Source organism: Rhinatrema bivittatum, chromosome 3 (genome assembly GCF_901001135.1).
Source record: "Rhinatrema bivittatum chromosome 3, aRhiBiv1.1, whole genome shotgun sequence".
Lineage (NCBI taxonomy): Eukaryota > Metazoa > Chordata > Amphibia > Gymnophiona > Rhinatrematidae > Rhinatrema > Rhinatrema bivittatum.
Genome location: NC_042617.1, coordinates 375,013,712 through 375,041,451, shown reverse-complemented (window position 1 = coordinate 375,041,451; position 27,740 = coordinate 375,013,712). Strand labels below are relative to the sequence as shown.

General features: G+C 45.0%; 1 protein-coding gene across 3 annotated transcripts in view; it reads left to right on the top strand.

Moving 5' to 3' along the window:
• Positions 1-27,740, top strand: part of TTK (TTK protein kinase) — a 209,978-nt gene that overhangs the window by 134,674 nt on the left and 47,564 nt on the right. For all 3 annotated transcript variants that reach the window (XM_029595556.1, XM_029595554.1, XM_029595555.1), the window contains exons 14-18: positions 64-156; positions 259-416; positions 6,026-6,177; positions 11,966-12,090; positions 19,189-19,260. In XM_029595556.1, the coding sequence (XP_029451416.1) occupies positions 64-156; positions 259-416; positions 6,026-6,177; positions 11,966-12,090; positions 19,189-19,260 (600 nt within the window). The remainder of the gene's footprint in view (positions 1-63; positions 157-258; positions 417-6,025; positions 6,178-11,965; positions 12,091-19,188; positions 19,261-27,740) is intronic.

Here is a 27,740-nt window from a genome sequence, read left to right as displayed (position 1 = left end):
GTTTTGTTTTTGCAAAAAAAGTGTGTAAATTATCCTTAACTTTATTTATTTATTTATTTTTAGGCAACAACGCCTCTTGCTTCAAATGAATGCATTGTAATTAAAGGAAGAGTTTACACTATACTGAGACAGATAGGTGCTGGTGGTTCAAGTAAGGTAATAGTGTCCATTTCTGTTTGTAGATGAGTTAAGTGAATGGATCACGGTGAGGTATGCATGCATACAGTCCTTATTAAAGTGGGCTTATGTGTCTTGCAGGTATTTCAAGTAATAGATGACAAAAAGCGGCTATATGCCATCAAATATGTGGATCTTGATGAAGCAGACCAGCAGACTAGTACAAGCTATCAGAATGAAATTTCTTATCTGAACAAACTACAGAAACATAGCGACAAAATAATCAGACTTTATGACTAGTAAGTGAACAGCCTTGTATCCATAATGATTCTGATCTTGTCTCTGGTTCCTTTTCTTTAAATTGCTAGGATTAGCAGCAGCATAAATTCTGGGCTTCACACAAGTCCTGCATCTCAAACATTGTGTGCTCTGTAGCTGTGCAGAACATAGCTTTATAGTATAGAACAAAACCAGGCTTGAAGTGCATATCCGTGAATCACCCACTTAGAACACTATGTATTGAATAATTCCAGCTATAAATGTTTAAATAACATAAATCAGTGGTTCCCAACTTGGTGACTGTGGTCCTCACAGGGGTCCGCCAGAAGGTAGGCAACCAAGTGTAACTGAGAAATAGAGTAGGTTGACCTCACCTCTAGGGATTCTGCTCTTAGATTGTTGCTGCCTGATCCCATGCTGAGGAGTGGAAGATTGCAGACACAAAAAGCCCAAACTGCGGCAAAAAGAAGCCAGCATAAGAAGCCTGAAGCTGCACAGAGAGGAAGTGGGAAACCACGCTGCCACCAACACCTTGAACAGCTGCTGTGCCACATGACCAGAGGTAGCAGCAAGCAGACTGATGACCCTAAGTACATTTACATTTATTTGGATTTATAGTCCACCTAACACAGAACGGCTTAGGTGGAGAACAAAACATTTTACATAAAGTGATAAGACAAACAAATGTAAACTAAATACTAAAACATTATAAAACATATAGAATAATAATCTAAAATAACATGAGCTGTCAAAATATATTAAAACAAACCGGCGCATAAGTAATAAAACATGTTGGTAATTGATTTAAAAAAAAATCAAATTGGGTTCAAAAGAAAAAATAAACTTGTAGTCTAAAATAAACTGTTATAAGATTAAAAAAATTAAAGTTAAAATGAGATAAAAAGCTGTAAAATGAAAAAATAAAATTAGAATAAGGATTAACTGTAGCATTTCTGACTTCTGCTATGTATCCTTTGGCTCTCCTGCTAACCTGGATAGCGAGGGGAAAAAGGCTGAACTGAGGGAGTAGTATGGCCATGATTGAGGGAAGGGGGTCAGTGACCACAGAGGGATCACTCAAAAAGGGGGTGGAGGAGAGAGCACAAGGCAGAGAATGGGAGTAAAAGCACTTGGAAAGGACTTTAAGAGGGAGGAGGATAGAAGGGAGTACTATAAACTGCTTAGCACCTTATAGGGGGTACCTTAAACGTGTTATAACTTATTGTTTTACTAAGATGTTTGTATTTATATAAGTTTGACCGTGCTGCTGCAACCTTTTGCTGCGCTGAGATGTTTATATTCTTATCCAATCAATCCTGTGTTAATTTTACTGAGATGATTATATTCTTAGTCCTGTTGTTGACATATGTCAAGTTCAGTCCTGTTCTGCATTTTTACTTAATTTAGCCCAGTTTCTGATGGATATCAAGTTTAGTCCTTACTGAAATCTTTAGACTAGGACTGTTAAACTGCTACACGCACAGGTCTCTGACTGTATGTTAGCTTTTTAATGTGTTGTACCTCGCCTTGGGTGACTTTCTTAGTTAAAAAGATGGGCGATAAACCCAATTAAATAAAAACACTTTTTGGATGGGGAGGAGGGGAAGGACTGAGAGAACTAGGGAAGGGGGAAGAGGACAGGAGGCAAGGCATTCACGAAGGGGCCATGGGGGGGAGGGGACTCAGAAAAGGCTATGGTGGAAGGGCAAGAGAGAGAGAAAGGTGCATAGGAAGAATAGCACTTAGGAAAGGGCTTTGAGGGGTAAGACCAGGGAAGGGGCCATAGGAGGGAGAAAGATAGAAGGGAATGGGCAAGCAGGGCAGGAGAAGAAGATACTGAAGGAGGGTGAGCACTCAGGAAAAGATCCAGGAAGGAAGGCAGGAGGAACACAACCAGAGAAGCGACTGTGGGGGGAATGGGTGGAGGGAAGCAGGGCAGAGCATAAGAACATAAATTGCCATGCTGAGTCAGGCCAAAGGTCCATTAAGCCCAGCATCCTGTTTCCAACAGAGGCCAAACCAGACCACAAGAACCTGGCAAGTACAAAAACACTGAGAAAATCCCATGCTACTGGTGCCATTAATAGAGACCATTCCCTAAATCAACTTGTTTAATAGCAGCTAATGGACTTCTCCTCCAAGAACTTATCCAAACCTTTTTTGAACCCAGCTACACTATCTGCACTAACTACATCCTCTGGCAACAAATTCCAGAGTTTAATTGTGTTGAGTGAGAATTTTCTCCAATTAGTCTTAAATGTGCTACTTGCTGACTTCATGGAGTGCCCCCTCTACTTCTATTATCTGAAAGTATAAATAACTGATTCACATCTACTCGTTTAAGACCTCTCACGATTTTAAAGACCTCTATCATATCCCCCTCAGCCGTCTCTTCTCCAAGCTGAACAGCTCTAACCTCTTCAGCCTTTTCTCATAGGGGAGCTGTTCCATCCCCTTTATCATTTTGGTCACCCTTCTCTGTACCTTCTCCATCGCAGTTGTTGTTTTTTTGGGGGTTTTTTTAAGATGCGGTGACCAGAACTATACACAGAATTCAAGGTGCAGTCTCACCATGGAGCGATACTGAGGCATTATGACACTTTCCATTTTGTTAACCATTCCCTTCTTAATAATTCCTAACATTGCTTGTTTGCTTCTTTCACTGCTGCAGCACACTGAGCCAACGATGTCCAAAGTATTATCTACTATGATGCCTAGATCTTTTTCACCTAATGGTAGTTAGGTTCCTAATATGGAACCTAACATCGTGTAACTACAGCACTACAGTTATTTTTCCCTATATGCAACGCCTTGCACTTGTCCACATTAAATTTCATCTGCCATTTGGATGCCCTACCTTCCAGTCTTGCAAGGTCCTCCTGTAATTTACCACAATCCGCTTGTGATTTAACTACTCTGAATAATTTTGTATCATCTGCAAATTTGATTACCCCACTCGTCATATTCCTTTCCAGATCATTTATAAATATATTGAAAAGCATGGGTCCCAGTACAGATCCCTGAGGCACTCCACTGCCCACCCCCCTCCACTAAGAATATTGTCCATTAAATCCTACTCTGTTTCCTGTTTTTTAACCAGTTTGTAATCCATGAAAGGACATTGCCTCCTATCCCATGACTTTTTAGTTTTCGTAGAAACCTCTCAGGAGAGACTTTGTCAAACGCCTTCTGAAAATCCAAATACACTACCTCTACCAGTTCACCTTCATCCACATGGATATTAACGTCTTCAAAAAAATGAAGCAGATTTGTGAGGCAAGACTTCGTGTGGGTAAATCCATGTTGACTGTGTTCCATTAAACCGTGTCTTTCTATATGCTCTGTGATTTTGATCTTTAGAATAGTTTCCACTATTTTTCCCGGCACTGAAGTCAGAATCACTGGTCTATAGTTTACCAGATCGCCCCTGGAGCCCTTTTTTAAATATTGGGGTTACATTGGCCACCTTCCAGTCTTCAGGTACAATGGCTGATTATAATGAAAGGTTACAAATTTTAACTAATAGATCAGAAATTTCATTTTTTAGTTTCTTCAGAACCCTAGGATGCATACCATTCAGTCCAGGTGATTTGCTACTTTTTAGTTTGTTAATCTGGCTTACTATGTCTTCCAGGTTCATAGTGATTTGGTTCAGTTCATCTGACTCATCTCCGGAACTGGTATCTCCCCAGCATCTTCATTAGTAAACATAGAAGCAAAGAATTCATTTAGTCTTTCTGCAATGGCCTTATCTTCCCTAAGAGCCCTTTTAACCCCTCAAACATCTAATGATCCAACCGACTCCCAGGTTTCTTGCTTCAAATATATTTTTTTAGAGTTTTATGAGTTTTTGCCTCTACAGCAAACTTTATTTCAAATTCTCTCTTTGCCTGTCTTATCAATATTTTACACTTAACTTGACAATGCTTATACTTTTTCCTATTTTCTTCAGATGGATCCTTTTTCCAATTTTTGAAAGATGATTTTTGGCTAAAATAGCCTCTTTCATCTCACCTTTTAACCATACGGATAATCGTTTTGCCTTCCTTCCACCTTTTTTAATGCATGGAATACATCTGGACTGCCCGTCTAAGATTGTATTTTTAAACAACGTCCATGCCTGTTGAACACTTTTAACCTTTGCAGCTGCACCTTTCAGGTTTTTTTCTAACTATTTTCCTCATTTTATCAAAGTTTCCCTTTTGAAAATTTCATGTTAGAGCTGTAGATTTACTTATTGTCCCCCTTCCAGTTATTAGTTTAAATTTGATCATGTTATGATCACTATTGCCAAGTGGCCCCACCACCGTTATTTCTTTCACCAAATCCTGCGTTCCATTAAGAATTAAATCTAAAATAGCTCCCTCTCTTGTTGGTTCCTGAACCAATTGCTCCATGAAGCAGTCATTTATTACATCCAGGAACTGTCTCTAGCATGTCCTGATGTTACATTTACCCAGTCAATATTGGGGTAGCTAAAATCTCCCATTATTACTGCACTGCCAAATTGGTTAGCCTCCTTGATTTCTCTTAGCATTTCATCATCTGTCTGACCATTTTCTCCAGGTGGACGGTAGTATACTCCTATCACTATACTCTTACCCAACACACATGGGATTTCTACCCATATAGATTCTATTGAGCATTTAGTCTCTTGTATGATATTTATCCTGTTGGACTCTACTCTCTCCCGGACATAAAGAGCCATACCATTGTGGAGGTGGGGGGGGGGGGGGGGGGGTAGCAACAAGAGGGAAAGCACAGTTTTATATCAGAAACCATTCTGTATTAAGTTTATATTTTACACATGCTTGTGGATTGCATATTTTTGTTACATTAATCAGTTTTCCATATGGCATTTAACTGCATGTAAAAATTAGACATATGGGGGAGTCTCTGAAAGTTTTGGAGGTTGAAAAGGGTCCATGCTTCCCAAAAGGTTGGGGACATCTAACATAAATAAGGGAACACCTGTGAGCTAGATATCTAGGACTTGGGTGGATGAAAAGGAACACAACATCTTAAGGATGGACTACAATGCATGAGTTGCAGATCTTATTTTTAATATGGTGGATAGGTTTTACTGGGGAAAATGAGCAGCACAGCCAGGCTTGGAAAAAATTCAGTATGTCAAAATAAATAAATAAATAAATAAATTGTAGAGATGCCTGGTGGCTCAGTGGCAAACACTGTGCATTGCCATGCAGAGGACCAGGGTTCAGTTCCCAACTCAGGGTGGCTGCGGCTGATGTTGCTGCTGTTTACAGCTGCTAGGAAAGGGAGCCTCTGTCATTGCTCATTGGCTGCATGCAGGAATTAGTGGATTCTGCAAGGAGCCACAGTTTGTGGCCCCTGAGCAAGGATTGTCAAAGCAATAGCTGAGTTGGAAGGGGGATATAAGGATAGGGGGGAAAACCCTTTGTAGTTATAAATGAAGGCTTATGGCACTATTGTCCAAAAGGGGGCTGCTTCCAATTGAGCTGGAAGCCTAAAAGAGAAGGAGAAACTGCTAGGCCAAGAAAAATATTTTGTTGAAGTAGTACTTTGTTAGTGAGAGCTTTGAGTTTTCTATTTCAGGTGCAAGCAGAAAGAAAAATCAGTTAATTTTTTGGGCGTGTTTCTCTTACAGTGAAATCACAGAAGATCATATCTATATGGTAATGGAATGTGGAAATATTGATCTCAATTCTTGGTTAAGGAAGAAAAAATCAATCAGTCCATGGGAACGAAAAAGCTATTGGAAAAATATGTTGGAGGCAGTTAATACAATCCATGAATATGGTATAGTATATTTTATTGTCCTATTCAGGGCATCTCAAGTAACTCCTATTTTTCATTTAAATTTGCCTATTACTGTTTGGTTCATTTTTTCTGAGGATAAGCAGGATGGCAGTTCTCATACATGGGTGTTAATATCCAATGGAGCTTGGCTTGGAAAAATTGTCAGAATTTCTAGAAATTCAACTGTCTCACTTGAGCATACCCACGCATGCCATTATGCCATGCATCCAAGCAGTCCCTTCAGTCTTTTCCGTAGAGCCCTCAAGTCATGATTTTGGTGTCTCATACTCCTGTTTACTGGATCTTGTTGGGTTTTACCAGACTAGCAGGATCATTCATCTTGGGGTCCCATTGTTTTGTGTCTCATAGTTATCTTAGGTAAAGTTTTTCAGTCATTTTTCTAAATTTTTGTTAATTTTCGCACTGTTTCATGATGGTGTGCCGTCGTTGCCCACCAACCTTTGGAACTGGCTTTCTTCAAGGAGGAGTGTGATAGAAAGTTCCAGCAGGCTTTGGAGAAGGTGCTACAGGGCCTCTGTGTCATAGCATCAAGGGCACCAAGGGAGGCACTGGTGATCCTCAAGCCTCTGCTTGATTCCTTACTAGTGCTTGGCGGTGGGGTGCCAATGCTGCCATTGTTTGATTTTGCTTCCTATTTCAGCCAAACATGTCTAGTGGATTCCAGCTATGCTTCTATTGTGCAAGGATTGTCTATCACAGACACTATGATGGATGTAGCCTGTGTTTGAGGGTATCGCATGATGTCCAGAGGTGTCACAGATATGATCATGACCCCTGAAAGGATGTCAGTCTTGATTGGAACTCAAGGAAAAGCATTTCAGGTACCAGAAAACTGATCTGTTGACATCGGAGACATCAACATCAAAGGATCTCGGATGGAGCCTGATCGGCATCAGAGGGACCATTTGGTTCCCTTGGTTCCACTGGCTGATATGGAGAGAGGCCTTTGTCTGACTCTTCCCAATTGAAGAAGGCGTCTAATTCCACCTTTACTTCACTGGCGTCAAGGAGATCCCATGCTGAGTATCAAGGGAAGCCAAAGAAGCGTCTGTATCTGTCTCCATTGATGCCCAATGCAGAGAGCAGGAACGGTCCAGTGCATGATGAGAACAAAACAGCCCCCCCCCCCCCCCCACCGACTGCATAGAGAGTCTTTGCTGAAGGGTTTTGATCCTGCAAACTGGCTGCAGACCCCAGATCTCCACCCAGAAATGTAGGAAAGACTTGCTGATGTGCCATTTATAGGAGAGAACCTCTTCAGAGACCGAACAAAGTTAACGGTCATGCAGATCAGAGATCACCATGCAATGCTGCAGCAGCTCTCTGCTTCTCTAGGAGGTACCCGAGGAGAGGGCACAAGAGGCTTATTTTCCAACTAAGGAAATACAAATAGGCCCCTCATGCCGGTTTGAGGAAACAGAGGGTGCCTAAGTCCCAGACTGCAACCCAGTCAACCCCAAGATGGGGTTTTGACTGAATTGTAGAGAATACAGCCAGTACCCATGCTAAAGGACCTTCGATTGGAGAAAGCCTACAGTTTCCTGGCGTGTAGCCAGATGGACTCAGAACGAATGGGTATAGTATGCTCGTGCTAGCAGTTGGAGACGGATCTGACGTCAGCACGGGTGTATATATACCCCTACAGGAAGCGTAGCAACTTAGTAATTTCCGTCTCCAAAGCAGTTTGGAGAGCCTGCACGCTCGCGGAGCGTGTTTTCCAAATCTAATTTCTACTTTTCTTTTTCTAACAACTTCTACAGCATCGAGCCCCACACTCCTGCGGTGATACCCTAAGGTCCCTCCCCCAGTAGAGTTTCCCGGGGTGATTTCCGTGATCCCCCGGAGGTTTAAGTCCTCAGTCCGGTGGCCGAATCGCGGCACAGCCCCCGGGCGAGGTTCGGGTGAGGCTTACGAGGCGCCTCGGTCCCGGCGTGGACGAGGCAGCGGGTGCATATCCTCAAACACGGCGGTGAAGGTATTCCCCTCTCCCACCGCAGCCGGAGACCGCCCGGGTTCCAGCCAGGAAGCGCCGAGGATCAGGTAAGGTGTACGGCTTTTACTTCTGGTCTCCGAGGATCGGCGGCGTGGCACGCCGTGGAGGGCGCCATTTTGTGGCCTTGTTCAGGTATTGAGCGCCCATAATAGGCGCATATTCTATTCCTCCTTGTGCGTATATTGCTAACCCTTATTGCTAAGCGCATGTTGAATACCGTTAAGCGTGTATTGCTAACCGCTTATTGCTGAGAGCATATTGAATAACATTGAGCGTGTATTGCTAACCGCTTATTGCTGAGAGCATATTGAATAACATTGAGCGTGTATTGCTAACCGCTTATTGCTGAGAGCATATTGAATAACATTGAGCGTGTATTGCTAACCGCTTATTGCTGAGAGCATAATGAATAACATTGAGCGTGTATTGCTAACCGCTTATTGCTGAGAGCATATTGAATAACATTGAGCGTGTATTGCTAACCGCTTATTGCTGAGAGCATATTGAATAACATTGAGCGTATATTGCTTATTGTTGCCGCATATTATTATTGTGCGCCTGTTGTATTAAGCGCATATTGCTGCCGCATATTATTATTGTGCGCCTGTAGTATTCCGCGCATATTGCTGCTGCATATTATTAAGCACTTGTATTAAGCGCATATTGCTGCCGCATATTATTATTGGGCGCCTGTTGTATTAAGCGCATATTGCTGCCGCATATTAGTATTAAGCGCCTGTTGTGCTAAGCGCATATTGCTGCCGCATATTATTCAATGGAACAGAACGCCTCAGCGTCTTCAGCGGGGGCGCCTCCTGCCTCCGGCATTAAAGCCCTCGGCCTCTGCTCCGCATGCCAGCTTAGAGCCACGCACAGTGAAGAGCCAGACTCCCTATGTGCCCAATGTGAGGAGGCAGTGGGACCCTCGGGCCAGGACCAGTCTCAGCCACGATTTGCTGACAGTTCCCCAGGGGCTACCCCGGATTTAGTGGTCAGTCTCGACCAATCGGGAATCCCGGGGGATCTTGTACCCCGGCGATTAGAGGCTGCTTCAATTTCCTGGGTGGATCTCTTTAAGGGGATTCATGCCTTTGTACAGATGCAAACGGCGTCCCGTCCAGGCCCTGCGGTTCCAGTTGTTCCTGCTGTTTCTGCGGTGCCTGCGACTGCGGCGGCCGCTGCGGTGGCAGCTCCAGCGGATCCTGTTCCTGGACCCTCACGCCCTTATCGTGAGCGGGACCTCCCGCCGCTGGACAGTCCAGATCAGTCAGACCAGGAGGTTTCACCGGAAGAGTCTGAACTCCCGGACGAGGGGGAACTTCCCCCAGGGATTGAGCCATATAGAACCATGAGGCGGTTCTTCCCTAAGGAGGATCTCTCGGACCTGGTGTCCCAGTGCCTGGCGGAGTTGGATATTACAGGTCCCAGCGCTACGGTGCCCTCTGCGCAGAACCCCCTGCAGGAAGGCCTTCGTCCTACAGCCCGCCATTTTCCATTTTTGCAAGCAGCACAACAACTGATAGATTTAGAATGGGCTGCACCAGCAGCCGCATTCAAAGGGGGTCGGGCCCTGACGGGCATGTACCCACTGGTGCCGGCTATCCAGGAGCTGCTGGCGTGCCCTCAGGTGGACGCCTTGATTAGCGCTGTGGTCAAGCGCACTACCATTCCAGTTGAAGGGGGGGCGGCCCTCAAGGAGCCTCATGACCGGCGACTGGACACCATTCTGAAACAGACTTTTGAGGTGGCAGCTCTATCTTTGCGGATCGCAACCTGCTGCACAGTGGTGACGCGTGCGTGTTTGTCACAGGTCAGGAACAACGCTCCAGCAGCAGACATGGAGTCCGCTCTCTCGTTCCTCACGGATGCTGCATCAGACCTAGTCCGAACAACCTCGACCTCGGGTGTGGAAGGTCTTCGAAGTATGGTGCTCGGCACGGGGTGTCCACGTGACTGCGGCCTCGCGACGACAGATCTTGGCATTCCTCCAAGAGGGGTTGGAGAAGGGCCTCTCCTACAATTCCCTTCGAGTGTAAGTGTCTGCGCTGACTTCCTTGGCTCGCTCCTCGGGAAGGCCTGACCCCTCGGCCCATCCGGATATCTCACGGTTTCTGAAGGGAGTCAAGCATCTGCGGCCGCCGTTGCGTCAGCTCTGTCCTTCATAGAATCTCAATCTGGTGTTGCAGGCTCTCCCGGGCTCTCCCTTTGAGCCTCTGCATCAGTCTTCTCTCAAGGATATCACTCTGAAAGCGATCTTCCTGGTGGCCATAGCCTCGGCGAGGCACATCTCTGAGCTCCAAGCTCTTTCATGCAGAGAACCCTTCCTTCGGTTCTCGGACTCGGGGGTCTACATCCGGACAGTCCCTTCGTTCCTGCCCAAGGTGGTCTCGGCGTTCCACTTGAACCAGGTGGTGGAATTACCGTCCTTTCCACCGGACGCTCCTAAATCTCTCAGGCGCCTAGACGTGAAGCGATTTCTCTTGCGTTACTTGGAAGTGACGAATGAATTTCGTGTCTCCGATCATCTCTTCGTCCTCTGGTCCGGCAGTAGGAAGGGCCATCAAGCGTCAAAGACTACCATTGCGCGCTGGCTCAAGGAGGCGGTGGCTTCGGCATACATCGGCTCCGGGAGGGATCCTTCGGTGGGAATTAAGGCCCATTCCCTGCGAGCCCAGGCCACTTCCTATGCGGAGTCTCAGCACGTATCCGTTCAGGAAATTTGTAGGGCAGCGACCTGGAAGTCCTTGCACACATTCTCCAGACACTACTGGCTCCACTTGCCGGCAGCGGAATCAGGCTGTTTCGGGGACAGGGTTATTCGAGCAGGGTTCTCAGGGACCCACCCGGTTTAGGGAAGCTTTGGTACATCCCACCGTCTGGACTGATCCTAGTACATACAGGGAAAAGAAAATTATTCCTTACCTGCTAAGTTTCGTTCCTGTAGTACTAAGGATCAGACACCCGCCCTGGTCGTGTTCGGATCTGGGGGTATACCTGCTCGACATTTTTCTCTCCTGTCCTATTGTTTAGCCTCTCTCTCTCTCTCTCCGGGTCTGTTTGTCTGTGTGTGTTTTGTATCAGTTGTCAGTTCCCTTGGCAAGTTGCATAGTTGTTGTTCACAGTTTTTACAGTTCGATATTTCACATATGCTTGATCCATCCTCCTCGGTCTGTCCAGTTTTTCTGACTTGGATTTGATATTCTCGATACTGAGGAGTTAGGAGGGTTGCACCAGCTTATATGCCAGCACCCTCGGAAGTTTGCTCTGACTCAATCTGCTGGACGGGGGACATAACCCACTGTCCGGACTGATCCTTAGTACTACAGGAACGAAAATTAGCAGGTAAGGAATAATTTTCTTTTTATGGATATTTTTAACTACCTACCATTTTTTCCATGATTTATTAAGGAAATGGGAGTTTATTTAAGTTTTATATTTTGCAAAAGATTATTTTAAAGAAAGCAAGTAGACTTTTGCGATTGCAAATGTGCAAATTTAATAGAATGCATAGTTTAGCTTTTGACAGTGGTATACTGACTTTATTGGTTCTGTACATGACATAAGTTTTAGTGATGTCATAAAAAGATGATAACCTCTGTCTCCATCTGCTGGATGAGGGATCAAACTCGTATGTTCTTGACTGGTGCAGCAGAAGTAAAGGAAAATAAATTGTTGGGTAAATTATCATTTCTCCTTATTGCTATAAGGTTTTGAAAGTTGCTTAATACATGAATGGATTTTACCTGCACATACCCTAATTATTTAATTTTGCAGGAATTGTTCACAGTGACCTGAAACCTGCTAACTTTCTAATCGTTGATGGAATGTTGAAGCTGATTGATTTTGGCATTGCAAACCAAATGCAGCCTGATGTAACAAGCATGGATAAAGATTCACCGGTAATATATAAACACGAGAACCATGTTGACTTTATAACTTTTTGAAACTGTTTTCATTATCACATGGCCTGCATCACCTGAATCTATTTTACAACATTAATTTTATTACAAAAAAAATTAAGGATTGAAATTATTCTGAATTTTATCAATGGGAAGAAAACTTGTTCCAACAAATCTTTTTGGCCAAAACTTTGATGCTAATTTTAACAAATTTGAGTTTCAGAAATATGTTGGAATCTAATAGGGAAGGGTTAAGGTTGGGAAGTTGCAATATTGAAAATAACTCATCCTTTATTCCTTGAAGGAGATAAGGGAATAGGTGATGAGAAAATATGGAATGGGAAAGACTACAGATCATGGGATTGGAGTGAGCAGGCTACAACACCCCAAAAATCAGCTGAGTTGGTGGTTACCAGGTACTATCTGACAAGACCATAGATCCTAGTTCAGGCAATAGCATCACTAGTTTTGGTGGCTGTTTAGATTATTGCAGTGTTTGGTGGTAAGTCATGGGAGGGAGGAACTGATTGTTGGATTAAGTAGGGTAATTTGTATATCTGTCTACCCAGATGGTAAGAAAATAAAATCTGACTTGCCTAATCAGCAGTATCCTACAAGCGGTCAAGCTTCTTTGACTGGCAAGTGAGATGTATCCTTAGCAGTGTAGAGTAGAATATCTGAGCAGATTAAATAGGCCAGTTGGTCATCATCTGCTGCCTTCTGTTATGTTAATATTAGTTTATTCACAATTAACATGGTTTAAAATTTCTGGTTGACAATTCACCACTAGTAACTGGAAATTTCATATTCCTGAGTGACTGCCATTAGGGCTACAGCATGAGAGAGGAGGAGGGAGGTGTTTTGGAAAAGTAGGGGGGGGGGGACAAAAAGTGAGGGAAGGTGGTTGCACCTGCATAAAAGCAAACCCTCACCAAATGCAGAACAAGTAACCACAAATTAGAAATAAAATCTGCAGAAATAAACTGACAGGAAATGCTAGAAGCCAGACTCTGCAGGGCAACACCGAAGAATAGAAACAGAAAAGTATTTCCTCCTGTACTATCTAAAATATAAATAAATAAGACATGCATATTTCTTAAAGCTGACAGGGAATATCAGATTTCCTTCAAAAGAATGAGTAGGAAAACAAGAAAAGCATCGGCAATGGCAACAAAATGTATCCTACCACCAGGCCATAAATGTAGCTGACCAGAGACCATATTGAATATATCCATTACCCTGGCATTGCCATCATTATCCTCTCTGTATTTGGTTTGATTTTACTGTTACACACACACCACACATGCTCTTTTTAACCACTTTGGGGGTAATTTTATAACAGCCTGCATAAACTTGTTGGCTGTTATGCACCTAAATTACATACACACCTAAACTTTGATTTTAAAATTTTCCTGGCAAAACTACATGCACAATTACAAGTGCTATTTTGGTTCATGTGGCTTTGCTGAGAGAATTAATGTGCATACTTTTGTAAGTATGCATATAAGTCCCAGCCTTGCCCAGACTCCACCCCCCAGAATGCCTCTCCTGAATGCATATAAAAAGGTACTTTCCTAGCGTGTAGCAGATGGACTCAGGACCAATGGGTATAGTGTACTCCTGCTAGCAGTTGGAGACGGATCAGATTTCAATCTGACATCCGCCCCTAGTACATATACCCCTGCAGGAAGTGCAGCTCTTCAGTATTTTCCGTCTCCATAGCAGTTAGGGACTATCTGCACGCTCTCACAGCGTTAGAATCAAATTAAAAGAAGAAAACCAAAATTTAAAGGAGAAACCTACCTGAAGACGAGCCCCGCTCTCCTGCGGTGATACCCTCTGGTCCCTCCCCCAGTTGAGATTCCCAAGGTGATTTCTGTGGTCCCTCGGAGGTAAGCCCTGGTCCGGCAGCCGAATCGCGGCGAGGACCTAGCCCCTGATCCTCGGGCGCGGCTGAGAGGCAGCGGGTGCACCCTCGAGCACGGCGGTGAAGGTATTTGCCCTCTCCCCCCGCAGCCGGAGACCGCCCGGGACGAAACCGGGAAGCGCCGAAGACAAGGTAAGGTAGAAATCTTCTGCTTTAATCCGGTCTCCAAGGATCGAGGAGAAGCACAGGCCACCGGCCGGGACCAATGCCACCGGGTTGATCCGACCTAACAGGGCTAGGCCCCAGTTATTTCCAAGGGTCTACCCACGTGGAGACCCTCCGAAGGAGTCGCCATATTGCCAGTGTGCTCACAGTCGCCATCTTGGCCCGATTCACCTCGCCGTTCTACCCGAGCGCACAAAACCGAGTCAGGCGCACCAAAGAAGACAAGGTCAGCCTGACCTCCACAAGGAGATTAAAACTGTGGAACCGGCTACATACCTTGCTTGAACGATCCTCGTCCCACAGCATGGGATTACCTGCAAGTCCTCGGGCTGATGGCATCCACACTGGAAGTTGTGCCATGGGCGTGAGCCCACATGAGGCCCCTACAGCATTCACTTCTATCACGGTGGAGCCCACGGTCCCAGAACTACACTGTATGCCTATCACTCCCAGGCAGAGTCCGGAACCAGCTACGGTGGTGGCTGCAGGCCAACCACATGAGCGGGGGATCAAGACAATCCTCTCCAACCTTGACCCTACTCACCACAGATGCCAGTCTACAAGGATGGGGAGCACACTGCGAGGAGTTAACCGCCCAAGGGCCGTGGAACGCAGAAGAAGTGGGATGGAACATCAATCACCTAGAAGCACGGGTGGTCAGACTAGCCTGTCTGCGGTTCGCTCACAGACTTCGAGACAAAGCGGTCAGAGTAATGTCAGACAATGCCACTACAGTGGCCTACATCAACCGACAGGGGGGGAACCAGAAGCCAACAAGTGTCCCTAGAAATAGACCCCATGATGGCGCGGGCGAAGCAAATATCCAGGAGATCTCTGCCGTCCACATCGCCGGGAAAGACAAAATCACGGCGGACTTCCTCAGCAGGGAAAGTCTAGACCCAGGGGAATGGAGGCTGTCGTCCGCAGCCTTCAAAATGATAGTGAATCGGTGGGGGACACCGGACATGGACCTTCTGGCAAACAGATCCAACACCCAAGTGTCCAGATGCTGCCAAGCCACCACCTCTACTGGCCAAAGCCCATTCTACGAGAACCCAGGCCCATATCCTGGGCAGAAACTAGAATGCTGTCGCCTGCCGAGATCTGCAGGGCAGCGACATGGTCCTCCATCTATACCTTCTCCAGATTCTACCGTCTGGATGTTCAGGCTCAAGAGGACACAGCATTTGCAAGGGCAATACTAAGTGGGTCACGGGCAGCCTCCCACCCGGTTCGGGAGTAGCTTTTATACATCTCATTGGTCCTGAGTCCATCTGCTACACACTAGGAAATGGAGAAATTACTTACCTAATAATTTCGTTTTCCTTAGTGTAGACAGATGGACTCAGCATCCCACTCTTGGCTGCCATTACACATGGTCTTATTTACCTAGGGCATCCACCCTGCCAGGTGTAGACGCTTTCCGGTTGAGTACATTGGCGATCTCCAGTTCAAGTTAATCAAGTTAATCAAGTTTTAACGTTTAACCAAGTTATGAAGTTATTCAAGTTAATCAAATTATTAAGTTAATCAATCAGTCACACATATATCCACAATACTTTTCGAGGAGAATACTGAAGAGCTGCACTTCTGCAGGGGTATGTGTACTAGGGGCTGATGTCAGATTGAAATCTGATCCGTCTCCAACTGCTAGCAGGAGTACACTGTTACCCATTGGTCCTGAGTCCATTATCAGGTAAGTAATTTCTCCAATATACACAGAGTATAATTTTGTATATGCATCTGTTACAATTTTCTAAAGGTCCATTCCTATTCTCTGCTTCCAGCTGATGGAAGGATCTATGGTATAGCAGCTTTCTTGTCCATTTGAGAGAGCCTACGATTTGAATTTTATTTCATTCTCTTAGCTGGCTTAGCCTTTAAATAAATTTAAAAAAAAATCTGCAGTATTTTAGGACATGCTACTGTAATTTTTATAGTGAAGAGAGCCCACATTTTGTCTTGCTTCCTCAAGTGAGAGATATTTGGTAGAGATTTATTGTTCATTTTATATGAAGGAAAGGGTGAATCCTTGGGAAAATTTACATCCCATCTTAAACTTTTAAAAAGAAAGTAGTGATCCAGAGTATGCTTAACTTGCTTTAAGGTAAGTCCGGAGAGCTATATAAGCAGCCTAATTATCTGCTTTAGGCAATTTTGAAGTGAATGCTTCGGAGAAGAGCAGTATTTGAAGATTTTTGGAAATTTAGAAACTCTCCCAAAGCCCAAGAGAAACCACTGTTGGTACTGCCTGTGGCAGCAAACTGCTCAAGTTGTCCTGTGTCTCCACAGCAATAATGAAACTGAGGACATAAAATGCTCACAGTATGGTAAGGGAGGCTTGACTGAGCCTGGGGCAAGGTCAGAATCACAGCATACTTCATTTTTAACACATCCCAGGTCCATTAAAGCCTCTTAATCAGCAGTTGAAAATGATGCTGTGGCCATTTTGAAATAAACTCAAGTGGGTCCCAGCATTGCTTAGCCACAAGCTTTTAAGAATAATGAGCATTTTCAATTTCGGGCTCTTCCCTTTGAGCTGGCCACCGCTCCTCGCACGTTCACCAAGGTGATGGTAGTAGTAGCAGCAGCTCTGTGCAAAGAAGGGATCTTGTTGCAACCATATTTGGATGATTGGCTCATCCAGAGAGTGATGACCACCCTACAGTCTCTTGGTTGGGTCATCAATCTTCAGAAGAGCCAGTTGGTGCCCACACAATTCCTGGTGTACCTAGGAGAGTGGTTTGACACACAAAAGGGCAAGGTCTTCCTGGTGACAGAGTGCTGAAGTTAGACTCAGGTGAAAGGCCTTCTTCGCTTGAAAGTGCCAAAAGCCTGTGATTATCGCCAAGTCCTGGGCTCCATGGCATCCATATTAGAGCTGGTGCCTTGGGCTTTTGCACACTTGAGACCTTTACAGCGTGTGCTGATGTCCAGGTGGAGTCCTGTGTCAGAGCAGTTCCATATTCCGTTGCCTCTTCTTCAGGAACCCAGACGCAGTCTTTCTTGGTGGCTGTTGCATCGCAACCTGGAGAAAAAGGGGTAAAGTTGGACACCCCCGGCTTGGGTTGCTGTCTCTACGGATACCAGCCTCTCTGGATGGGGAATGGAGTGTCAAGACAAGACCGCTCAAGGTCTTTGGCGAATGTCAGAGAAATCTTGGTCCATCAACAGACTTGAAACCCAGGCAGTTTGCCGGGCTCTTCAAGTATTCCTGCCCTTAATCAGGGGTCGGATGGTGCGCATCTTGTCTGACAATGCGACCACAGTGGCATATATCAACAGTCGGGGGGGGGGGGGGGGGGAACCAGCTTTATCGTATAGAGATTAGTTTTTAAAATTTACTGCTGATTCAGCAACAACTAATCCAGTACCATCTTTTTTTTTTTTTTTAACCAAAGGTTATTTCTGCCTATCATTTAAATCAGTCAATTTTTACCAGCATTACAAAGGAGGAATGTGAGGGGGAACAGTAACTAAAATATTTAATGTGCAATGAATCCTCAAAAAATAAGGAAATCACAAATCCCCTTTGAAAAAATCATATTTGGAGGACCATGCAAAGATGAGGCTGCAGTCAAAGCTACAATAATGAAATGGATAAAGCAGACTTACATCATATATGTTGAAAGATAGGAAGGCTTCATAAATAGTCAGAGCCCATTCAACAAGGGCACAATCATCTTTTTGGGCAGAAGTGCTGTAAATCCTACAGATATTTGTAGAACAGCTACAGTGGTCAACATTAAATTCTTTTACTAAACATTATAGAATGGATGTTCTTGCAAAAGATGCTGCTTTTGGAGCAAGCGCCCTTAAAGTGAGCTTAACATCTTCCCTCCTAAAATAGTTGGGCTTTGGTATTTCCCAGTCATTCTGGACTGGTGTAAGAGAGAGGAAATTATCAGGTAAGATTAGATTTCTCCTTTCTACAGTTAATGTACTACTTTGTATGCCAAAATCCCTCTAAAAATAACCCTCCCTGCCCTTTATGATGGTTATTTTTTGTTCCTTGTATCTCATTAGAACATAAGACACATAATATTTTCGTTTGACCCTCGAAAAGGTTATTTTTCTTGAAAAATGCTTTGGAAAGTACAATTGAATAGCTCTATTATACTTAGTATTTTCTTTTAATTTAGAGCAAGATTGTTGTAAAGAATGTGGGAATCAAAGTGTTACAAGATTGTTTCCAATTTGTAATGTGAAAAATATGATGATGAATTAAAAAAATAACCCCCCTCCCTATGTATTACTTTGGTAATACATTATTACATGACCATTTGCATATATATGTTGACCCTGACGTGAGAAGAGGTGGAGGGGTAAGAGACAGCATGGAAGGGGGTTGGATGGGGAAAGAAGGTCTCTAATGACCAGCACATCTATAGTGAATTTATTTTTGACTGCGTGACAAATGTGAGTCACTATAATTTCAGAAGTTTATGATTACATTCTTCCAGCTAGGTTGTGGACTAGCTAAAACACTCCCATCCACTGTTCAGATATTGCTATTCTGTTACAATAACCAAAATTCCTATAGCAGCAGCCATTAGCAATGGTAACATGGAATAGACTTAGTTTTTGGGTACTTGCCAGGTTCTTATGGCCTGGATTGGCCACTGTTGGATTCAGGATGCTGGGCTTGATGGACCCTTGGTCTGACCCAGTATGGCATTTTCTTATGTTCTTATGTATTTTAGCTTTACTGCCATAAAAGAACCTTTGGTATCTTGGCTTCTCTATTCTTACTTTTCTCTTTCCCCTTACCTTCTGAAAACAAATATGCTGTGTTCCTATGAGGTTTTTTCAGAACTGTAAGGCCATTCCTCAGTTTGCTTAAATATGGAGCCAAACACAAAACCGTTCCCAAAGCCATTCTGTCCATGGAATAAAACCGAATAATTAATTTGCATAGACACTGTTGTATTTCGCATACTTGGTCCTTGAAAGATTTGTGCTATCTAACATGTGATAACATATTTTCTCTGCTGTTTCAATAACAGTTTGGTACTCTTAATTTCATGGCACCTGAGGCAATCAAAGTTACGTCCTCCTTCGACGACTCAAGATCCAAGGTAATATTCTGTAAAAAGATTGCTTTTTTTTTTTTTAAAGACAAAATCAAATAAGTTGTACTAATTTGAAATATGAATGTCAGTCAAGTGATTTGATGTATCTAACAATCATACAGTTTTATAGATATGTTCAACTTAAATACTGTGAAAAATGGTTGAGGGGGTAGGACTTTAGTGGCAACGGAGCCTAGTGTAGATTCTTTAAGTATTTTAGGGGGAAAACAAAGCTGCAGTGTTTGGGTGTTCAAAAGGTATGTGAAAACGATATGGACTTGGCACTTAGTGAAAAATAATGGTAATCTTTTTTTGGTAAAATAAATAAATAAAAATAGAGGGTATTATCTGTTGATGTGCTACAATCTCTCTGTATTTTCCTAGTGTGTAGCCAGATGGACTCAGGACCAATGGGTTATGTGCCTGCTAGCAGATGGAGACGGAGTCAGATTTCGAAGCTGACGTCACCTTAGATACACCCCTGCAGTGACCTCAGCCATTCAGTACTCTCTTCAAAAGCCACTGTGGACGTACTATTGAAAAATTTGAATAAACTGTAAATACAGCTTAACTTGATTAAAAAAAAAAACTGGTGACCATAACTGTACTAGCAGATGTGGATGTGCTATCCCCACAACAGCATTGGGATTGCAGTACTCATTTGAAGAAGAAAGTTTACCTTTAAATTGGAGAAAGATTGAACCCCGCTCTCCTGCGGTGATACCTTATGGTATCACTGCAGGAGAGCGGGGTTCAATCTTTCCTAGACCAAGTCCCTCAGAGGTGTGACTTGGTCTAGTAGCCGATTCTCGGCATGTACTTTGCTGCTGAAGCATCTGAAAGGCAGTGGGTGCAGGAAGCTGAGCGTGGTGGTGATAGCCTAAGCCCTCTTCTCCTGCAACTGGAGATCATCTCTGCACTCAGCCAGTAAGTGCCCAGATAAGTAAAAGCAGGACTCCTCCAATTCAAAGACGTGGAAGGGCTCCGGTAAGTCTTTCCTCAGGTCTCTGTTGGCACGCCGTACTGATGACGTTCCCGATCCCATTGAGGCAAAGGAAGGGGGTTTCAGAGCGGGTTGAGCAGCCCTCCAATGGGCTAGGCCCCCACTTCAGGCTTGGTGGGCACTCCACATGGCAGGCCGCTGTGGCGCTATCTTGCACGCGGTTTGGTGTGGTGCCATTTTCCCCCATAGACCGTCGGTACGCGTGTTGCTGGCTGGCCCTACTGTGCGCCTAGCTCGCTCATTCGCGCACAACTGGACACTTCTACTTACGCATGTCAGGGCGGATTTATGCGCACTCGAGTCCAAGTGCTAGCCAGCTGAACACACAAACTACAGTGAACTATGACTCCAGCAACAAAGAAGCACAAGCGACACTCTTTGTGCTGCCTGCCATATTAGGGCTGCACAGTCTGATCTAGAATCCTTCCTGTGTCAGCACTGTGAGGAAGTCCACGGAGGGCTAGACTCTCAGAGTTTCTCCAAGCCTGGCCCCTCCCAGTTGGAGGACAGGTCTGCCAAGACCTTATCTGGTAGCACCTGGATCTCAGCAATCCTGGGGCTGCATTCTCCCCTGGAGAGAGCAGTTCAGCGGTGCTTACCCCAGTTCCTCCTGGGCTAGGTATGGACCTGGCATCCTTTTCTTGGGTAGAACTCTTTCAGGATCCTCAAGCCTTTGTTCAGGTGCAGTCAGCTGCTGCCCAGTCGGAGCCTCAGCTGAAAAGGCCTTGACCTCCCAGCCCTATTAGTATGCCTCGGGACATGCCTCACCTCACCAAGGGGGTATCCCTGACAGGAGCCCAGACACCACGGACGATGAATGGGATGCAGACTCATTGGAGGACAGGGAAATCTCTCCAGGCTTGGAGCCATACCGGGCCATGCTACGGTTTTTCCACAGAGATGAACTGCTGGCCCTAGTCTCCCAGACCTTGAAGACTGGGAGTTCCCAGCACGGGCCCTATGTCGGAACCCAAAGAAGAATCCCATCTTGGTGTCACCACAAAAAGTCTCTTGCTATTTTCCGATGCTGTCAGCCATCCAGGAGTTGATTGACCTGGAGTGGGATGCCCCAGAAGCCGGCTTTAAAGAAGGTCTGGCTTTGGAGGCCTTGTACCCTCTGGACACGACGGCCAGAGAACACCTGCGTTTCCTGAAAGTGGACGCCCTGGTCTGTGACGTTTCCAATCAAACTATCTCAGTAGAGGGAGGAACGGCCTTGAAGGATGCGCACAATAGGTGGTTGGAGTCCATCCTTAAGCAAGCCTTTGACATGACAGCAGTGCCACTGCAGATTGCTTCCTGTTGTGCCCTGGTGGCTCGCTGGTGTCTGCTTCTCTCAAGAGAGGCAGATAGCTCAGGGGCACATTCCAGAGAAGTGATGGAGCCCACCGCGGCCTTCCTAGCAGATGGAAGCTCTGACCTAGTGCATACCTCGGCCAGAGGAGTAGCCTCAGTGGTGGCAGCCAGAAGACAGCTTTGGCTGCGAAATTGGTCAGCGGATGTAACCTCCAAGGCAAACCTCACAAACATGCCCTTTTAGGGATCCCTCCTATTTGGAAGTGAATTGGAAAAGTTGGCCAGTAAGTGGGGCGAATCTCCAGTGCCGAGGCTACCAGAAGATGAGAAAAAGAGGTTGCAGTGCCCCTCGCCCATGAGTGGTCAGACCAAGGGCTCCCAGCACTTTCGGTCCTGCACAAACTTGTCATTTCAGGCATCTCGACCCTCGGGAAGGTCTCAGTCCTTTCGGCACAGACAACCAAAAAGGAGGAACTGATTCGGGCTCGGGTTCAACCAGAACTTCCCAATAAAGTTTGGCCAACCCATCCAGGGGACGAGGAGATAGAGGGCTGACTATCCCTCTTCTATTAGCAGTGGGTCAAGATCACGTCTGACAAATGGGTACTGGACATCGTATGAGAAGGATACGCTCTGGAATTTTGCAGCATCTCTTGGGATATGTTCATGATGTCACCTTGCCATTCCCAGCACAAGAAACTGGCAGTGGAATCTACGTTGTTAAGGCTCCTCAGTTTGAGGGCTATAGTTCCGGTACCTATACCCCAGGAAAATAGGGGCATTATTCCATCTATTTCATCGTACCTAAGGAAGAGGGTTTGTTTTGCCCCCCATCTTGGACCTCAAGAGCGTCAATCTGCAGATAATTCACTTACCTTGTAAACTCTTTGCTCCGTCATAATGGCCATACAACCGGGAGAGTTCTTAACGTCCCTGAACCTCTCGGAGGTCTACCTTCATATTCCAATCCATCAAGATCACCAGTGTTTCCTCGCTTTGCCACCATTATCAGTTCCGGGCGTTGCCCTTCGGCCTGGCAATCACCCCTTGAACATTCTCCAAAGTTATGGTGGTCGTGGTGGTGGCACTGAGGACAGAAGGGATCCTAGTTCACCCTTACTTAGACGACTGGCTGATCCAGATGACATCATTGGAAGAGAGCCTCCAGATGGACCAGCAGCGTCAGGTTCCTGCTTCAGGACCTTGGTTGGGTCGTGAACATGAACAAGAGCAGCCTCAAGCCCTCCCTGTCCTTAGAGTACCTGGGAGTCCATTTCGACATCAAGTAGGGCAGTGTCTTCCTCCCTTGAGAATAAGGAAGCTGATGTGCCAAGTATGTTGGTTGACTAACATAATGCGCCTCAGGTTGTGGAGCTATCTCCAGGTTCTCAGCCTGATGGTGTCAACCCTGGAGGTAGTACCATGGGTGAGGGCACACAAGTGGCTACTCGAATGCTCCCTGCTGTCACGTTGAAACCCACTGTCTCAAGACTACGCAATTCACTTCCACCTACCAATGGAAGTATGTTCTCGGCTCCAGTGGTGGCTACTGGAAGTTCATCTAAGCAAGGGTGTAAGCCTATCCCCACCAAACTGGCTATTCCTCATGACTGCTGTGAGCCTCTGAGGGTGGGGAGCTCACAGTCAGGAATTGACAACCCAGGGGCGATGGACCAAGGAAAGAGGCGTGCTGGAACATAAACAGCCTGGAAGCCCGAGCTGTCAGATTAGTATGTCTGCAGTTCAGCCACAGACTCCAGGGCCAGACAGTCCATGTGATGTCCGACAACGCAACAATAGTAGCCTACATCAACTACTAGGGAGGAACCAAAAGCCACCAAGTGTCTCTGGAAATAGACCCTCTTATGGAATGGGCGGAGATAAATCTACAAGGGATCTCAGCCTCACATCACAGGAAAAGACAATGTCAGAACAGACTTTCTCAGCAGGGAGAGTCTGGATCCAGGGGAATGGGTGTTGTCAACCAGAGCCTTCCAGCTCCTAGTAGATCACTGAGGCCTCCCATCCATCAACCTACTGGCCACATCTCACAATGCGAAGGTCCCCCCGATTCTTCAGTCGCAAAAGAGATGAGCGCTCCTAAGGGTTCGACGCTCATCCTCCTGGCCAGAGGTGGACTTACTGAACACCTTCCCTCCATGGCCTCTGCTGGGCAAGGTCATTTGCTAGATCGAATGCCACAGGGAGTTAGTCCTTCTGGTGGCCCCGTATTGGCCCAGACACCCCTGGTATGCAGACATGCGGAGACTTCTGGTGGAGAGCACTTTGTGCCTCCCCCCCCCACACGGGGACCTTCTCCAACAAAGTCCGATCCTTCACAAGGACCCAACTGTTTTTTGTCTTATGGTCTAGTCCTTGAGAGGGCTCGCCTGACGAAGCATGGATATTTGGCAGCAGTATTCCGTGCGCAGAGCAAGGTGGTGATGTTCTCGACGTCCTTGGCATACTTGCGGATCTGGAGAATATTTGAGGCCTGGTGCGAGGAACTCGGGGTGCCCCCTTGATTCTGGAATTTTTACGGGACAGCCTGAACAAAGGATTGTCCAACTCCTTGAAGGGCTAGGTCAGGGGTGGGCAAGTCTGGTCCTAGAGGGCTGCAAACCAGTCGGGTTTTCAGGATACCCCTAATGAATATGCATGAAATAGATTTGCATACAACTGAGGCAGTGTGTATGCAGGTCTCTCTCATGCATATTCATTAAGGATATCCTGAAAACCTGACTGGTTTGCAGCCCTCGAGGACCGGAATTGCCCACCCCTGGGCTAGGTGGTGGCGCTCTCCTGTTTCAGGGGCGAAGTGAACAGAGCCAAGCCCGCCTGTCAAAGCATCCGGACTTGACCCATTTCCTAAAAGGGGTTAAACACCTCCGTCCACCCTTAAAGTGGTCAGTCCCCCTATGAAACCTCAATCTAGTATTGGACTTTATAGCAGAGCCTTCCTTTCAGCTGCTGTGCAGTCTGTCTCTACATCTAACACTGAAGACTGTATTCTTGGTGATGATATGCTCGGCTCGTCACACCTCTGAACTGTGCTGTCATGTCGGGAACCGTTCCTCCGGTTTACTCCAGGAACGGTACAGCTTTGCACCGTTCCTTCCTTCTTGCTAAAGGTAGTCTGAGTTTCACGTGAACCAGTCCATTTCCTTACTGTCCCTGGATAGACACAAGGACACAGAAGACTACTGCCTCCTATGCCACTTAAACATCAATAGGCTTTTAGTACGGTATCTGGAATGTTCAGAAATGGTGCGCAAGACGGACCGCTTGTTTGTTCTTCACGGTGGAAGGAAACAAGGCGCAGCAGCTTTGCGAGTTACCATAGCTCACTGGATCCAAGGAAGTGATCATGGGAGTTTATGTAGAGGCAGGGAAGCCTTTACCAATTCAGGTTAATGATCATTCCACTAGGGCCCAGGCAGTATCCTGGGCGGAAACTAAGCTACTGTTTTCCGTTGACATCTTCCGAGCAGCGACGTGGTCTTCCTTGCACACCTTCTCCAGGTTCTATCGCCTGGACATCCAGGCCTGTGAGGGCAGTGCTAACTGGACCACAGGCAGCCTCCTGTCCCATTTGGGAGTAGCTTTTGTACATCCCATTGGTCCTGAGTTTATCTGGCTACACACTAGGAAATGGAGAAATTACTTACCTGATAATTTCGTTTTCCTTAATGTAGACAGATGAACTCAGCATCCTGTCCACAGCTGCCCATGAATAGTGCCAAGGAATCGCCCATGAGGTGAATCTAGATTCCAAGAGGTTACGGGTAAGCTGTCACCCTATCCCTATATCAGGGCATCTATAATATTGCTGGGATTCAGCGCTTATGTTTGGTTCAGTTATTGTCACCAGTTTTTTTAATCAAGTTAAGTTGTATTCAAATTTTATTCAAGTTTTTCAATAGTATGTCCACAGTGGCTTTTGAAGAGAATACTGAATGGCTGAGGTCAGTGCAGAGATGCATCTAAGATGACGTCAGCTTTGAAACCTGACTCAGTCTCCATCTGCTAGCAGGGGAGCACATAACCCATTGGTACTGAGTCCATCTGGCTACACTAAGGAAAACAAAATTGCCAGGTAAGTAATTTCTCTATTTGTTGCGCATAAAGCGGTGTGGACCCCTTTTACACTACATAAAATAGATATTACAAGTTCTAATTTGTTGGTTTTATGGTTCAGACCTTGGAACATTTGAGCACATGGGTTTGTTTGGTTTTTTTCCCTTGTTCAAAATGGTTTCCTTTTTTGCAGCAAGTTTGGACTCCAGTCAAGGTGGTGGTGAATCTAGATCTGGATATTACTTTCCAATTATTTTTCATTCACTTGAGCTATATCTTTCATAATCTTTCCACCCAGAAAATAATGGATATTCTTCACTAGCTCTTAAGATAATTTGAAGTGTTTGGAAAATAGGAAGCTTCATTACTTCCAATTTGTGGTGGAATATAGTATGGTGGTCTTGCAAATGTGAATAATTTTTTGCCAAAAAGTATATTCTAAAAAGATAAAAGGTATTTTGGAACCAGTAAAGTTGTTATATCTATCTAATGACATATCTGTTTAATTGTATGTAATGGAATAATGCATTATTCAGTTTTTTGAATTGCTGATGGTATATATAAATGCAATAGCAGATTAACTAAAAAAAAAGTGTTTAATTTTAAATATATTTAATATGTATATAATTCTAAGCTCTAAATTATTGAATGCTGGTTTTTTTGTTTGTTCAATAGCTAAACAAAAAAAAATTTAATAGATTTTCAGGAACGTTTAGTTTTAAGTTTTAGTCCAAATTGGCACACCTTCATCACACAAATCTATCTGTAAGGAGCAAGTTACTTTCTGTTCTTGGGAATATTAAATGTTTGACCACTCAGTGTCCCAATTACAAAGTCTCAGATTTCTCACTTACCAGTATTTTTTTCTAGCAGTCTTTCCTCTTTCCTTGTTTCTAAAATCAGTTTTGCTGAGCATGCTCTGTGAATGCAAACCAAGTTTTTGTGCATGGCTTTTTTTTTTTTTTTTTTTCATTTTTAAAGCAGAGCAGTGGGACTTTGTTATTGGGAGCAGGAGTTATAGCTAAATTTTCAAAATTTTAGTCCTGGGGGAATTCTGCGTTACTGCGAAGCAGCAAAGATCAAGGCCTGGGCGCGCTGTTCAGGGTGAAAATGGAAGGCCCCTGTGTGCTGCGAACAGAGTGTGCTCCACTCTAAAGGCCTCGGTGAGAGAGAATGTGTGTGGGTGTGAGGGGGGGGATGCTTGAGTGTGGATTTCAGAGAGAGGGAGCCTATATGAGGAGATTGTGAAGGAGTGTGTATGTGTGTGAAAGACTGGGAGCTTGTGTGTATGAAAAAGGGATCGTGTATATGTGAGAGTGCTAGCCTGTGTGAAGGGATTGTGTATGTGTGAAAGAGAGCCTGTGTGAAGGGGTGCGTGAGAGAGATAGGTAGCTTGTGTGAGGATGTATGTGTGACAGAGAAAATGAGCTTGTGTGGGTGTGTATGTAAGAGAGAGGACGCCCTGTGTGCGGGGATGTGTGAGAGAGTGAGGGAGCCTGTATGAGGGTGTGTGTATGTGTACTAGAGAGAGGGAGCATGTGTGTGAGAGAGGGAGGGACAGAGGGGAGCCTGTGTGAGGGGCAGTGCTGAGAATGGGGTCAAACTCTGGGCGATAGAGTGGAAGGGGTTGAGCCTAGAGGTGGAGGGGAGAGATACTGGCAGGTGGAGTTGGGGCCTGAGAGGGCAAAGTGGAAGGGACACTTACAGTGAATTTCTAGGGAAATTCTGCTCAAAATATTTAAAATTCTGCATCTTTAAGTAATAACTTTTTTCTGTATTAATGTAAAATGTAATTACTTAGACTGTCGTGTAAATTGTGTTATTTTGACCAATATAAAGTTTGCAGAATTTTAAGTGTTTGTGCACAGAATTTTTAATTTTTTTGCGCAGAATTCCCTCAGGAGTAAAATTTGCCTGTTTTGAGCTTTTATGTCATCTTCAGGTCTTATTCTTAGGTCTTGTTTTTCCCATTATGTTTTTCATTGCTTGTGCTGTGGATTGCATCTTGTATTATAAGCATGCTTTCTAGTTTCTAAGAGTTCTATCTTTAGATGCATTAGTATCCAGGTTTAAATTTGTAATCATGGGGATGGCTATATAAATGGAATGT